Below are 16,095 nucleotides of genomic sequence, written 5' to 3'. Positions count from 1 at the left end.
TGAGGTGCAACTAAACTTTGGAATTATGATCTTGATAGCAGAAACTGCTGAAGGTAAAAAAGAAACCCTTGGCTTTCTTTATAATGTCAATTGAGTAAAGCTAAATTCTCATGGCTTTAATATCCCATATCCTCCCTCTTGTCTCACTCTGGTCTTTTTTATAAGCTCTAGTTAGATTGTTCATGAGGCACGAGATTGTCCACAGAACAATAAAACGATCTAACACCGCATGCTTGTCATGCTGCTTCAAGTACAGGAATGAATAATCTTTCTTATTGATTTTAATGGTACGTTACTCTTTTATTGTCCATTAACAAACATCACGCTAACAAGTGGCATGCGGTCCTCCTTTCTTTTTGCTGTCTTCCCATAATGTTCTTTCACTGGTTGGCATGTGAGGCTGCACAGTCTAGATATCAGTGTGAGCAGCCATTTTCATCCTTTTGTGCCCTCCGCTCTAACGCTGTCCTCAAAGCACATCCGTTTATATATCATACTGTCTATGCTATATTTATTTGAATTACAACCACCAGCCTGAGGTTTTAGCTCCACTACTACTGTACTGAACTGAATCACTTTTGCAGCAGGTTTATTCGTGACGTCGGTGTCTCACCTGTGTTTTCCATCACGTATCCACAGATACAACTGCGCCTCTGGTCTTCATACAAGAACGTCACCCTGCCGAGATGCTTCACAGATTGGGCAAAACCAGAACGCTCATTTACCTGCTGTGTGTCACTTCCATCGGTGTGTTCTATTACCTCAACCCTCAGGAGTCAAGACCTTGTGCCTGTCGCAAATGTTTAACAGAGGGTGATCCGTGGTTTAGGGAGCTTATCAATGCATCCCCTCCACCCTTTTTGTCAAGAAAATATGCAACCTCAGAGGACATTTTCAATTGGTGGAAGGTAAATCTTTATACGAAACTAATTCTGCTTGAGTTTCATAGTTGTTAGTTGTTTGAACAGTAAAACCTGCAACTACTTCGGGTCTCTTTCTAAATGAGGAAGTGTCTGGGCTGTTCTTACCACAAGAAGAACAGCCTTTTGATGCATAGGGGTATAAAGCAGCAGTACAAAAACGTAGTATAGTACAGTTATTTTTTAACCACTTGAATCTGCAGCTGCCCTTGGATTTACAGAGGAACATAGCGAGAGGGTCTTAAGAGTGCACTACCTGCTCAGCACCAGACAGCAGACAGACACAGTTAGCAAGTAGCTGCTGAACTTAGTGGAGCATTTAGCGGCTGAAGAGCCAGAAATCCCTCCGAGGAGTTGGTAGCGACCAACAAATGGAGTTAAAACGGGCGTGAATATTGGTCCGATCGTACATTCTGGCATGGTATCAGACAGATTTGTCATCTCCCACTACATTTACATTTTCAGTCTGACATTGTCTTCACTCGAAACCTCTAACCAATTTGCATAGGGAGGGGGGGGTTGATTTTCCCAACGTTATCTGCCTGAATCTAACGTCATTCTAAGTTGACACAGATGCATAGCCATGTCAGCACACTGGTTTTTCCAGTCCTGCCCTTGGCACTGATCAGACTGACTGTTTTTTTAAAAAAACAGCGGCTTTTTCATGCCATGATGCCAGATCAGAAGCTGTCAGGGTGTCTGGGTGGAAGGGGACTCAAAGGCAACATAAATTCACCAGGGGTCCAGAAACACGACCTCCAGTGAATGATACTGTTGCAGCGTAACTGCAGGATGTGTAAATGAGTGGGCAAAAAAATAAAGATGAGTCTTTGCAGGTTTGAGTTAGAATCCTTAAGATTTCAGTCCTGGTTGATTCGGTGGCTCCCGTGGTGTTTGGTCACATCATATCCTGCACAATAGAGACAATTACAGAATGTAAATGAAGCTGGAAAAAATGCAGATCATGACCGGCGTCAAAAAACAGGGTGTGATTTGATGAAGCTTGGACGGGACTCTGGCATGTGTAGCTGGTATGGGATTTAACTATAAAGTTTTTTTCTCTGTTGTTCATGTCAGCGCTTACAGTCGGAGAAACGCAACTTCACTTTCTACAAGGAAACGGTGAACAACCTGTTTCAGATTTTCCCACCCATTCCAGATGTGGTAGAACGGAGCCCTGACCGCTGCAGGACTTGTGCTGTGGTGGGCAACTCTGGTAATTTGAAGGGCTCACATTATGGACCTCTGATAGATTTCCATGATGTCGTAATAAGGTAAATCATCAGACATCAATGAAATCTCTGATTGTTTTGCCTTTATCCTCACTAAAAATACAAGCTGTACTACCACCTTTAGAAATAACATTTTGAAACAACAAGTTTTTCCTACGTAGGTTCACAAAAATCTATCGTCTGCCACGCACAACATCTTTATTCAGGATTTCCAAGTAATGTGGCCTTCAATCACCACATGATTGTCCGTTAAGCATATTGAATATAAATCCCCCTGCATCTTTTAGAATGAACCGTGGCCGCGTTAAAGGTTATGAAGCAGATGTTGGGACCAGAACAACTCATCATGTAATGTATCCAGAGAGTGCTACTAATCTGAGCAACAACACATACCTTGTGCTGTTTCCATTCAAGATGTATGACTTCCTGTGGCTCCTCAGATCCTTCAATCCAAGGTAGGTGTGTAAAAACAAAGCTGGAATCTTTATCTATATATATATATCTGTATACAAATCTGTAATGAAAAACCTAGGTAGACAAATACAATAGCAGTGAAAGGATTTCTTTGTGTGAGATTATGGTGGAATAGTTCGCTAAAACCAAAACAGCCAAAAGATGCTAAAATACTAATTTGTGCCCTGACTGAAAGGGCTTCCAACAAGATGCTCGGTTAACATCCGCAAATGAGTCATTTGAGAGCACACCCTTATCTCTACAGAAACACAGAGATTTATAGCCTTGGGAACAATGTCCACAGACTGTGTCACTTATTAACCAGCCTTACAGGTTTTACAATGTATGAATGAACAAAATGATGTTTCAAATTTTCCATGTTCCAATGATACTTGGTAATGAGTTCATTAATGTTTCTTCCAACAGTTTTGCAAATGCAAACACCAGAGCTAACAAGGATTTGGTGAGTATTTTAAATGATTTGGCATGATATACTGATATATATACGCTCACCGGCCATTTCATTAGATACACCTTGCTAGTACCGGGTTGGACCCCCTTTTGCCTTCAGAACTGCCTTAATTCTTCGTGGCATAGATTCAACAAGGTGCTGGAAACATTCCTCACAGATTTTGGTCCATATTGACATGATGGCATCACTCAGTTGCTGCAGATTTGTTGGCTGCACATCCATGATGTGAATCTCCTGTTAGCTGACAGGAGTGGTCTTCTGCTGCTGTAGCCCATCTGCTTCAAGGTTCGACGTGTTGTGTGTTCAGAGAAGCTCTTCTGCATACTTTGGTTGTAACGAGTGGTTATTTGAGTTACTGTTGCCTTCCTATCAGCTCGAACCAGTCTGGCCGTTCTCCTCTGACCTCTGGCATCAACAAGGCATTTTTGCCCAGAGAACTGCCGCTCACTGGATATTTTCTCTTTTTAGAACCATCCTCTGTAAACCCTAGAGATGGTTGTTTGGGAAAATCCCAGTAGATCAGCAGTTTCTGAAATACTCAGACCAGCCCGTCTGGCACCAACAACCATGCCACGTTCAAAGTCACTTAAACCACCTTTCTTACCCATTCTGATGCTCAGGTTCAACTTCAGCAGGTCGTCTTGACCACGTCTACATGTCTAAGTGAATTTCCCCACTGTGGGATAAATAAAGGCTTCTCTAATCTTATCTAATCTAAATACATTGAGTTGCTGCCATGTGATTGGCTGATTAGATATTTGCATTAATGAGCAGTTGAACAGGTGTACCCAATAAAGTGGCCGGTGAGTGTATATATATATATATATGTGTGTGTGTACAGGAGCACTCAAAATGATTCAACCAACCCCCACTGCAAACTAGGTGTATTTGCAAAATGTACAAACTTCCAGCTGTGATCAATGAACAGCTCAAACAAGAACAACTGAAATAGCTCAACACAACTAATATTGCAGGTGGTTTCTCCAAATGTATCACAATATGACACTTTTAATGACTACTGCAGTCTCAAACTGATTCAACCCCTCCTTGACGAGCATCTTTAGTTCTTAGTAGAGCACCCTTTAGCTGTTATGACCTGCTGCAAACATGATGCACGGCCAGACAGCAGGTTCTGACAGTGTTCCTCAGGAATCTAACTATGAGACTGCAGTAGTCATTAAAAGTGGCATTTTGTATGCATGAATTTGGAGAAACCACCTGCAACATTAGATGTGCTGAGCTATCTATATTGTTCTTGTCTGAGTCGGTCGTCGAACACAGCTGAAAGTTTGTAGGTTTTGCCAGTACAGCTAATTTGCACTTGGGGTTGAATAATTTTCAGTGTAACTAAAGATATCTGACAAGCCATCCAGTAATACATTGTATTGTATCATGCATTCACTGCAGAAAGAAATAGTTTATGAATATAACTCTGATTCATGACAGGTTATGATCCTCAATCCAGCTTTCATGAAATATGTTCATGAAATCTGGCTGGGAAAGAACGGAAGGTATCCATCCACTGGCTTTCTGACTTTTGCTCTCAGCTTGCAGATTTGTGATGAGGTAGGTGTATGTTGCACATTCTGCCGACACTTTCATGCTATTCCTCTGACTGTTGGCGGCATTAAAGGTGCTATCGATAACATTCAGCTATTAGATGTCAAAGCATCAAGCAGTACAAAGGTAGGAAGTGAGACACAGGCAATTTTCAAAATAAAACATCCTGTGCAGACGTCAACCGATCAAACGTGTTTTTTTTAAAACCTTGGTCACACACAGATAAACCGAACATTCATGTTGGACCTGTCAAAATATTCAAAATGATTCATTTACATTCTTAATATTAGTTCATTTAGAAAAAGGGATTATTCTGCACCTTCCTAAAAGCTCTGTGGATGTATTTGTTTTTAGTTATTCGTCCACATAAAATTGCTCTCAATGAGATCTTTACGCACCAAGACATGATGATGCACCAGCAAAGGCAAAGTTTGGTTAAGTTTATGGAATTAAAACTACTGGGTTAAGGTAGGGAGAAGATTGTTCTCATGTACAGGATGGCATGGCACAGTCCAGAGTGTTACAATCAGACATTAAGTACATCCAAACATCCAACAGGTGCCTTTTCCCATAATCTAACACCTTTGCTGTTTCTGCTGTTGCTTCTGAGACAGAACAGTCATTGTTCACATGCTGGCAGGAGGCTGCCTGTCAGATAAAATGTAAACAGATCATTGTAAAAATAGGAGTATACACACACATCCGAACTGTATCAGGTATATATTTATATATACATCTATGGCATCCTGCATTATCACTTTAGCACGTATGTAATTAAAGCTTTATTTATGTAGGACTTTTTAAAATTCATTTACAAAGTGCTTTCACACAAATGAATAAGTGCAATAAGGTTTTTAGAAGCGGATGCAACCGTTCTGATAGACTGAGGAAGATGACTGCAGAGGTTTGGGGCTTAAACAGCAAAGATGCGATCACCTTTTGTTTTGCAGTTGGAGCGAGGAATGAATGAAAAGGTGAGATTTGAGGATCGGAGTGGTCGAGAGGTAGAATGAGGAGATCAGAAATGTAACTGGGGACAGGGTCAGGCAGAGGCTTATACGTAACCAACAGGATCTTGAAGTTTCTGAATTTTACAGGGAGTCAGTGGAGGGATGTAAGAACGGGAGCACTGTGGGACCAGCCGCTAGTAAGTAGTCCAACAGCTGGCTATGAACAGTCTAGACCTGAGACACATGTGGAGAGAATTACAATAATTTAGATGGGAGAAAATGAGAGTCGGCTAATAGTTCAAAATCAGTGGAAGATGAGATACATCTGATTTTTGTGAGAATTTTCAGCTGAAGAAAGCAGGAGTGGACGAGCTCCGTAACATCACGATCAAAAGTCCACTCCTAGAAATGATGATGACAGGTGTACAAAGTGCAGGCCTGTCCAGAGTCCACGTCCACACTCAGGCCTGTGGTTGAGTTTTGACCTTTGTTACGGTGGCCGGGAGGTGCAAAACAAATTTACAATACAGGAAACACTTTTACAAAGCTGGAGACAAATTTACATTTTAGAAAACATTTTTACAAATCAGAAAACAAAATTACATTGCCATAACACATTTACAAGTCCTGAGACAAATTTACATTTGAGAAAACAAATTTACAAGACGTGAAACACTTTTACAAACGCCGAGACAAATTTACAAGTGACGAAACACTTTTACAAGTGGCCGAAACAAATTTACAAGTAACTTTTTCAACCGGAAAGGGAATGTACCGAGTTAATCGGCTTATATGTTCGCCACAAAACGGGCAAAAGACCGCTTGACTGCCGTCCATCGTGGGTACATTCCCTTTCCGGTTGAAAAAGTTACTTGCGGCCGAAACAAATTTACAAGTAACTTTTTCAACCGGAAAGAGAATGTACCAACTGTCGAGTAGAACCGGAAGTGATAAGGAGTTCATGGCGACCCACGATGGACGGCAGTCAAGCGGTCTTTTGCCCGTTTTGTGGCGAACATATGAGCCGATTAACACGGTACATTCCCTTTCCGGTTGAAAAAGTTACTTGTAAATTTGTTTCGGCCGCTTGTAAAAGTGTTTCACGTCTTGTAAATTTGTTTTCTCAAATGTAAATTTGTCTCAGGACTTGTAAATGTGTTATGGCAATGTAATTTTGTTTTCTGATTTGTAAAAATGTTTTCTAAAATGTAAATTTGTCTCCAGCTTTGTAAAAGTGTTTCTCGTATTGTAAAATTGTTTTGCACCTCCCGGCCACCGTACTTTGTTTAAGGTTAGGCAAAGTACAGGGAACCAGTGAAATATGTTGTTAGCAAACATTTTACTACTAAGTTAAGTATCAAAATAGGTTAATTACCAACATCTCCACATTATGTTATTAGAAAACATAACTGGCATTACATTTCCTTCAGTACGTATTTGCTGTTGTAAATCAGCTGTATATAAACATAACTTCTAGGAAACAGGACTGCAAAAGCCATATACCAGTTATCAAGATTCTCAGCTGTAGATTTGATATTTGTGTGAAATAGAACAATAAACTGATCGCCAACACACGCCCAGCCAGACTGGTGTGCAGTACAGAACGGCAGCCTCATGAATAATCGATGTTTTTTGTGTCATGTTTGACGGCCAATCACAGAGAGAATTTTTTTGTGGGAGCGCTATTACAAGATCTGGTGGAGGGACGTTTGTGAGAACCTAACTATCTAGTGGAAGTAAAAGTCGCAACAAGGTTTCCTTAGGTGACGCTTCAGAAAGATCATTACCCTACACAGTCGTTAATATTAGTGAAGTAAGGAGGGCAGTTTGCCAGATCAGAGGAGTAGCTGGTAGCTGCTCATTAAAGATGCCAGAGTAGATTGGTCATTATAGTGGGGAGTAAGGATGCATCAAAGGTAATACATCTTATTAATACAATCTTATTAAGGGAATGAAGAGACATGTCCAGAGTAAAAACTAAGCCGATGCCTGCGGGTATGTGTGGGGCCAGAGACGCTCTGCACGAGGTGGAAAGATTTGGAAATATATAAAAAAAAAAAAAATCATCTGTAGTAAAAATTACAAATGTTGTCAATATGAATGTTGAAGCCACCAACTATAATGGTCCTATCAAATGCAAGCAGAACATTGACTGAAAGTCAGAGAATTCAATGAGAAAATCCATATTCGAAGTCGGTGGATAAATTATTATACAGCTAAACTTTAGTCTGATGAGGAGCAGTGGAGCTCGAAACGTCACCTCGGTGCAGTTAGTAAGCGGACAGTGGAGCTCTGCTGTGCCCCAGCTGTTCATTGTTTACCACAGATAATTTGAACACCACCCAGCCTTCACTGGAACGTGTCCAGACAATTGCTCACTAGAAATAAAAAATTCTGTCCTGACAACAAAAAGTTCAAAAGGCAAATCATGCTATACGGCGCAGAAATATAACACTAAACGACACAAAGAAATGTAACTTAGAATATGCAGAAGTATATGTAGAAATTAGGAAAAAAACTGAAAAATGTTATGGTGCATTTATTCAATACAGATGAGATTAATGACGTGAAGTTTTGCTTTCCCAGGTCAATGTTTTTGGGTTTGGAGCAGACAGAGATGGAAACTGGAACCATTACTTTGAAGTCCTCAAAAACAAAAACCTGAGAACTGGAGTTCACGCTGGAACGCATGAATACGACCTTATTGTGAAGCTGCACGAGAACCAGAAAATCACGTTTTTCAAAGGATTGTAATCTTTGCTTCTCTGTTTTTGTTCTCTTTGAGTCTTATGCGGGCAATGGGAAAAAAAAAAAAGCGGATTTGGCCTGTTATTAGTCATTTTTATAGTTATTTATTGAGGATTGTTACTTTTGTGGGGGGTGAGGTTGTACTCCTGTCACTGGTGTGGAAGCGGTGTGCCTGCGTCTGTGTGTGCGTGCGTGCGTCAGCCACGGGGGGTGTGTTTCATTAATCAATATCACCTGTTGTTGCTTGTAGTCCAGGGTCTTTTGTGTTTGCGACGGAGAGGGGTGAGTAGGGTGGCGCTATTCTCCGTTGACCGCAACAAGTGTCTCATTTTCAATCACCTCAAGTAAGTCAATCTGTGCATGTGTGTGTGTCAATAAACCGCACAAAGAAGTTATGGAGTGATGATTCTTTTGACGAAGCGTGTCGGACGGACCATCCTATCTTAGCCCTCAGCAGCTAATCATTGTTTGGTTTGCTGCGCCACAACTTTTTAGTGAGTCATGTTGTGAACTTCAGATTTGGACCGCAGAGAATAAACTCCTGCTGTAGCAGAAAAAACGCCCAGGTTTGGCTCTGAGATGCTTCTGACATGACCGGTTTGGTCACCACCTGTTATAGAAAACACAAGTGCTGGCAAACTAAAGTTGTGACTCCTCAGTTTGTATGTAAAGTGTTTTATAAAAACGATGTTTATTTATTTGTGCATGTAGTTGGTCGGGGTGAAAGTTGGAAATATAAGGAGAGTGCTGGTCACATTATTAATAACAGTAGCACTGTAGACTCTCAGCAGCAAGTAAGAAGATGAAACAAAAATCACTTCATCATTTGAGACTGAAAAATTAGAGAATTATAACAACATGTCTGCATGTAATAGTCTCCCTCTATTTAATAATGGCCAAGAGGGTAGTAGATGCAGCTAAGTGAAATAAAGCTCGACAAAGAGGTCCTTAAAATTCCCTTCATGGTGAAACTGTGATATTGTCTCTGCCAAACCTGCTCTCAACGTGGCATTAATCAACCTGGAACTAAATGTTTAATCAAACCCATCCTTAAATCGTCAAAAGCCGACCGACTAGTTCCGTTAAAATCCACAGTTAAAAGCTTTTTTATATCTTCAGTCTGGAAGAAATTAAAGAATGTTTAAATATAGAACCATTTTACTTTCTGCTGTGAATATTACCAGAGGATGTTGAAGATAACAGTCAGATAGGACTATTAAAAATCCTCCTTCTCATGGCTAAGAAGATGATCACAATCTCCTCACAGGCTGTAGCCCCCCCCCCACTGTAACACAATGAGGGTTAACAATGTTTATTACATGGAAAAGTGTTCACAACTTAGTGTGTGTGTATGTAAATATTACTATATATTACTACTTAATCCCTGTTCATAGGAACTATATATTGAGACATTGAGAGCATACTAAAATTCTTGGACTGCCCCCAAAGACATTCCTGCCTGTGTTGTGTCTCTGAACATGTGACTGCACTCGACATTAGCATTGTTAAGAGGAGGAAGTTCAGAAGACATAGAGTCTCTAATTCTATTTTTTTTTGGCTTGGTTGCTGTTATTAGTGGTCATAATAAAGGTTGAATGTTCAGTGCACTGGTTCAGTAGATGACTGATTGAACCTGGGATACAGTGATCCTCACAATGAAAATGAATGTGTGTCTGGGGTGTAATACCTAACCCAACCTGCCTTCATGCTTATCTCCCCTACACACCTGTTAAGTTTTGTGATTGCGTGTTGTAAATCTGTGAAGGTGTAGCGCAGACAAAGTCTGTCCACAGACAGTCGTATAAACATGTGGCAAAGGACCACAACCGCACATCACCATGAGAACACACACACACACACACAAACTCACATGGTGACGCCATCGTGACTGGTAATAAATGTTCCTTAAACTTTGATCACCTTCACCGGCTTCATCTCCTGCTAAATGTGCCTCCTCCTCTCATGAGTGCACCAGCCCGTCAGATGGAGCGCTGCTGATGGCCTCAGCGGTTATGCACGGCTGGTTTTAGTGATTTGGAGGCTGCGTGCAGAGACCAGTGTGAGGCCATTCTCCATTTTGCTAAAAGTCATATTTAGTAAATAAAAGCTATTTGCACTCAACACAGCCACAGAACTGTAGTTCTTTCAAGATACAAGTCAAGAACTGCTATTCTCTAGGGGTAAAAGACCACAACTGTGTGTGTGTGTGAGAGAGAGAGAGAGAGAGAGAGAGAGAGAGACCTTCTGATTGCTTGACTGGTGATCTGTGTCAGCCTGAGTCAGAAGAGATCTGGAGCTTAGTAACAGGAGGAATTTTCCCCGTACTTACAATAATCAAACCCACACACACACACACACACACTGCTCTTATCTCTGCTAGAACTATTGCACTCATCAGTGTTCACTGACTTTGGTCCTCAGAGGCGGAAAATGAAGGGGGTGGTGAGGATTTAAAGACAGGGTGGAGGGATGCTACAGTGAGTACTCACCAGGTCACAGCGGGTCAGCGGGGAGGCTGGGGGGTCACGGAGGTCTGGATGCCGACTGGAAGGGGGAGACAAAGAGAAAAAGTGGGGGTGGGAGAGGGGCATCAAGTGGGAAATATCTCAATGAATAATTACAAACATTTGAAGCCCTGTTCTGTGGCTCTAGTCCTACTATTCTCTGCTTCGCTTTTCTGTGGTTCTGCTTTTCTGCTCTGTTCTGTTCCTCTTTACTGCCCACAGTCACCCGTTGGGGTTGATGTGTGGTCTGCACTACTCTCCTCCTCTGCTCTGTTTTGTTCTGATCTACAACGCTCATGAGAACTGCTCTGAGAAGGAAGAACGTTACTCTTAAACTAAAAAAAAAGTAAAAAGAAACACAAATTCATGAGGCCCTTTGGCGGAATGAAGTCTCAAGTAATGACGTATGTCTGGTAAAACTGACGATGTAGCTATGCTTCGCTCGTGAACGACACTGTGCTCTATGGCCCTGACACTAATATTAAAACATATCTCTCTTTCTGTGTGAGACTGTGGCCATATAATTTGAGTTGCATGCACCGTGTCTTATTTGTTTTCGTCCACATGGGTATGATTTACAGCTAAAGCATGTTTCTTTTGCTCTTGCATGCGTTTTGTTTTGTGCATGCAGCAAGTTTGTTTGGCTGTCTCAGCCACAGCATCAAACAAGATGAGCCACACCTGTGGCTATGAAGGGAAGCTGGCAAAAAGACAGCCCATACAAGGAGAGCAGGAACAGCTGCTGAAAACATGAGGTGGTTTGCTCTGGGAGTTTGGAGGGGAACTATAGAGACTTTGGATTGGACAGTGGTTTTAGCTCCCAGGCTATTTTAAGACATTTTATTAAATCTTTTATTTTCTCATTTTGATTTTATTCTACATTTCAGAAAATTTATCAGGATTTTTGAATTGTATTTAGTCCATGTGTCTCAATTATTGGGTAATGTCTACTCAGTTTATACATCCTGACAATACTTTACAGCATTTCCCTTCGTGCTACATATAATACAGATAATGAAATTTACAACAGAACAAGATCAAATAGAAAAAGTTCTTCACACACACACACACACACACACGTACACAGGCTCTGCTGCTTGTGGCCCCCGTCAGAGGGGCCACCACTGTTTGCATTACAAACTACCAAGAAGAAACAGGATCTGCTGTTTATATTGGCAACTGTGACATGTGACAGCAGAGGTTAGTCACTGAGGTGTCTCTGAGATCAGACCGCCACTATCCGGGAGAAAAGTGTCTGTTTGCTCAGCTCATAAGCCTGCAGCTGTTTGGCCACGTTGACATGACTCTATTGAGGCTTTGTGAGAGTGTATGATATACAATAGGAGCTTTAGGAGCAATAGGATGATTGTGTTCACATTACCCTGCAATAATCTTTGAATGAGTTGTGGTTTTAACCCGTTTTCGCCTCGGGAATAACTTCTTAGGTCAAACAGAAGTACAAGTCTGACATCTAGTGGAGAAAACACGGTAGTTGCAGCAGTTAGACTGAGCGTGTTAAATATCAAGTCTGAAGCTTGTTATATCTTGTTATATATATATATAAAGTGAGCAAAAACCAATGATAATTTCATGATACAAGAAACTTATCATGAAATTAGGAATCATGTGTAGGAATGTGTCAACCATTAGATCTCTTGTGGGGATGCTGTATCTTGAGGTTTTGGTGTATACAGTTTTATAGAAACTTTATGAATTCACTTTTATTAATTGCTTATTGGTACATTAAAAGTCTGAGATCTTTGAGGGAAAAAAAATGAACCATAGAATCAAACAGTTGTGATATTACATGTCTGTTTTATTTCAGCATTGTCCAAGTTACATACATATGTGCAGAACGTGATACCTTAAATCTGCTTTCACAGTTAAAAGTGTACAAACCTTCAGGGAATCAAATCAGTGAACACCCCATCAATAATTAACATTCAGACATTCCCAAGGCTATAGGTATGGCTACTTGGCTGCTGCGGCACGAGTTGCCACAACACTGACTAAAGCTTAACCCAGTCAACAATTAAAGGAGTGCACTGGAGTAACACACACACACACACACACACACACACACACACACACACACTGTTCTAAAAAATAAACTCTTTTACTAACCTACCTACTGTTGCTGATTAATGGATGAATCCAGAAATTAGACTGCTCCGTTAGGCCCTAGCACGGTCTCTATTTATAGAACTCTATTTAAGAGGTCAACATGAAAGCAGGAAGAGGAAATCTGTTGGAGCTGAACAGCAGCTCATCCACTGGAACAAACCTTGTAAAGACCTTTTTCAGCTTTGTAGTGTAGTAACATGGGCCGTCACGTTTTAAAAACTCTTTCCATGCCTTCCACACATTTACATCTTATTTTAGGTTACTCCATGCCCAACCATTTGTGCTGCATTGGCAGGAATGCTGTGTTCATACAAGACATCGTCTATCAGACAAATAAAAGGCATCCCAGTGTTTACGTCACAGCCTAATTTTTATGCTAGCGCACAAATTCAGTGCATTGCACAATGGGACAACTCACCTTAACATAACAGCCTGTCAAACGCCAAGAAAACAAGGTAATTAGCATACTTGTCATATTTATATTCATTTTTTCATTATCATTAAAGTGTTAGCTAATGATTATTTTCAGTATTAATTACGTAATTAAAACCATTCATCTTTCAGCATTGAATGTCAAACAAAGACAAGTTCTCAAAGCTCAAGATAAATGATGAGAATAACAGTGCAAAGAGCCAAACTCTCACTAAACAGTGGTATGCAATGAAGGAAAGTACACAAAGTCTCAGGTTGACAGGAACAAATCTTTGGTATTTTAATTAAATCACATCTCAAAGGTTTTTTTTTAATTGTTAGAGTAGTTGACCTGATATATCTGTGATGAATGACCTTGGCCTGAATGCCGTTCTCTCAGCTCACAGCGTGTCACTTCCAGCCAGTTCAAGTAAACAACCTTCTCTCAGCCTCTGCTGCCACTGATTACAGCTGAGTGTAGGATGTTTACATGAACTGTGTCTGAACCACTCGTATGAGGATATACGCCACCAAAACACAGTGTTGTGCCTCCAATGGGACCCACAGAGCCTCATTGCTAAGATTTTGGTATTACAACCTTCCCGGGTAATTGTGAAGATCCAAAGTTTGGATTTGAAAGAAGCGGGTCGGATAAACGGACACAGCACGGTTACCTGGCTCTCCTGTTTCCGTGGAGCTGGAGGTAGTCGGCGGCAGCAAACATCAGACTGAAAGCTCCGCAGACAGACAGCTTCCAGTCGGGGATGTTTACAGCCCCAAACTACCTTGAGCATGTGTAACCTCAGTTGTAATGTGCACAGCCGAAGACGAGGGACAACAAAGTTGAAGACCTTCCCTCATCTTTGATTTTTTTTTTTTTCTTCAAGCATGCCAAGAACTGAGCGGGTGTCTGCCTGCAGGTGTAACTCTGTCAGGGCAGGAAACAGTATGGAAAATGGCCATCTGACCAGGATAAGGCACTGACTGCCACTGCATGATGCCTTTAGTGAATCCAGAATCCATTGTCGAGGGTATTATTAAAAGTGGTCTCATATTTTCCTACAAAAAAAAAAAAAAAAAACTGCAGGAGAAGAAAAGTTAGCCTGACCTCATTTCCATTACACTGTGTAAGTGTAACTGGGTGATCACACTGATGCTGAGGACGACTTTCAATGACAACGCACAAAGACATTCAACTGCAATCTCACTGCACGGCACCTGTTAAGTGCAACGATTTAGGAGCAAATGTGGTGTGTTTCTATGAATTATGAGCCAGTTTAAACAAAGACTTTCTTTATCTGGACTCAGTGCACTGCTCTGTAAAGATTACCAGGCTAACTTAGCCTGCTATGCCACACTAACTCGCAGCACAGGTTAATGACATTAGCTAGAACGCCACGGTTACATACACAGTTATTAGACAGTGTTGCAGTATAACGGCACTGTAATGTCAGTGAAGTTAGTTTCACTGCTGGAGACATTCAGTGCTGCAAGGCCAGCTACTGTGTCCTACCCTGACTGACTGCAACACTGAAAAAGCTAACTTAAATAGCGAGGTGGCCTTTATTAACAAGCGTCAACTGCGGTGAGTAAATTACTATCGCTAGCGAACCGCCTAAAGAAACTTTCCTGTCCGGCAGCCGGCCAAAGCAAACAATGTAATGTGGTGACTGTTAGCACCAGCTAACTGTTAGCCAACGACCTAGGCTAGCACGGCTAGCTCGCTGACATAGCTAGCTTCTGTTAGCTTGTCTGTGACCCTAACCTTCTGCTGTCTGACGTTTCCTTACCGGCGAATAAAACGACGGTTCCCTGACAACGTTGGGTCGACACCCGCTGCGGTGAATTAGTGTGTGTTTGAGTCGATTTGGTCTTGTTCTGCCCCATTCTGGGCAGCCTGGTAAGTTTCCTTCCGTTTTCATTCACTTGTCTTTATTTTGACCTTTGGTTACTCGACACCAACATTGACGTCATTGTCATGGCAACAGAGTCCCGCCTACCGCGAGCCCGGACACACAGAATAATCACATTTCCATTTTCCACCTGACATTTAGCCTGCACAGCCCCGGACTGTGCGACTTAGATGCTTAACACGAAGCTGCTCTGCCTCTCTGCGTTTAGCACGTAGGATCAACATGAACTTAGTAAGTAGGAGAAGAGTAAAAGTAGGAGTGCAACCATGCAAAAGAGCCTGATGATGATCCCACTGAGGGTGTTGTCTGAAGTATTGTCAGCACACAATGAGGATCAACAATAAGATAGTATCAATATATTGTACTGTTGTAATACTGGATCAGTATTTCTGATGCATTAACACAACCGGCAAGTTCATTTAATGAATTCATTAGTCGGCTGATTTAAAGTTAGTCAGTTGAGGTGGAGCTAATTTTACACCGTTCATCTGTTTAGTCCATATCACTGCATCCTGTGTAATATTTACTTTATTATTTTGGTTATTATCCATGACAGCATATGGGGAATACAATCTTTAGAAATGTAGCTCTCTTGAATATCTTGTAGAATTCATTATGTTAGATTAGATTAGATTAAATTAGATTATGGCACGTTAAGGTTGATTCCATTTTTGGTTTATGGGTCTCTTTGCAATTATTTGTGCTGTTTTCCTTGTCTTAATGTTTATGTCATTGGTCTTTTTGGCACTTAAAGGTCTATTTTTTTGTCTATTTTATTTATAACTTTTTCGTATCGTCAGTATTCATT

General features: G+C 41.1%; 1 protein-coding gene across 1 annotated transcript; it reads left to right on the top strand.

Annotated features, from left to right (window-relative positions):
• Positions 1 to 758: 758 nt before the first annotated feature.
• LOC139215871 (CMP-N-acetylneuraminate-beta-galactosamide-alpha-2,3-sialyltransferase 1-like) lies at positions 759 to 8,865 on the top strand (the record flags this gene model as incomplete). The annotated part of the gene is made up of 7 exons (XM_070846906.1): positions 759 to 908; positions 1,998 to 2,194; positions 2,440 to 2,607; positions 3,032 to 3,068; positions 4,524 to 4,643; positions 8,174 to 8,467; positions 8,835 to 8,865. Coding segments are annotated over 6 exons (840 nt in total), but the record flags the coding sequence as incomplete, so codon positions are not given.
• Between the last annotated feature and the right edge of the window lie 7,230 nt (positions 8,866 to 16,095).

Source organism: Pempheris klunzingeri, chromosome 16 (assembly GCF_042242105.1).
Source record: "Pempheris klunzingeri isolate RE-2024b chromosome 16, fPemKlu1.hap1, whole genome shotgun sequence".
Taxonomy (NCBI): Eukaryota; Metazoa; Chordata; class Actinopteri; order Acropomatiformes; family Pempheridae; genus Pempheris; species Pempheris klunzingeri.
This window is presented reverse-complemented; position numbering and strand designations above follow the sequence as displayed.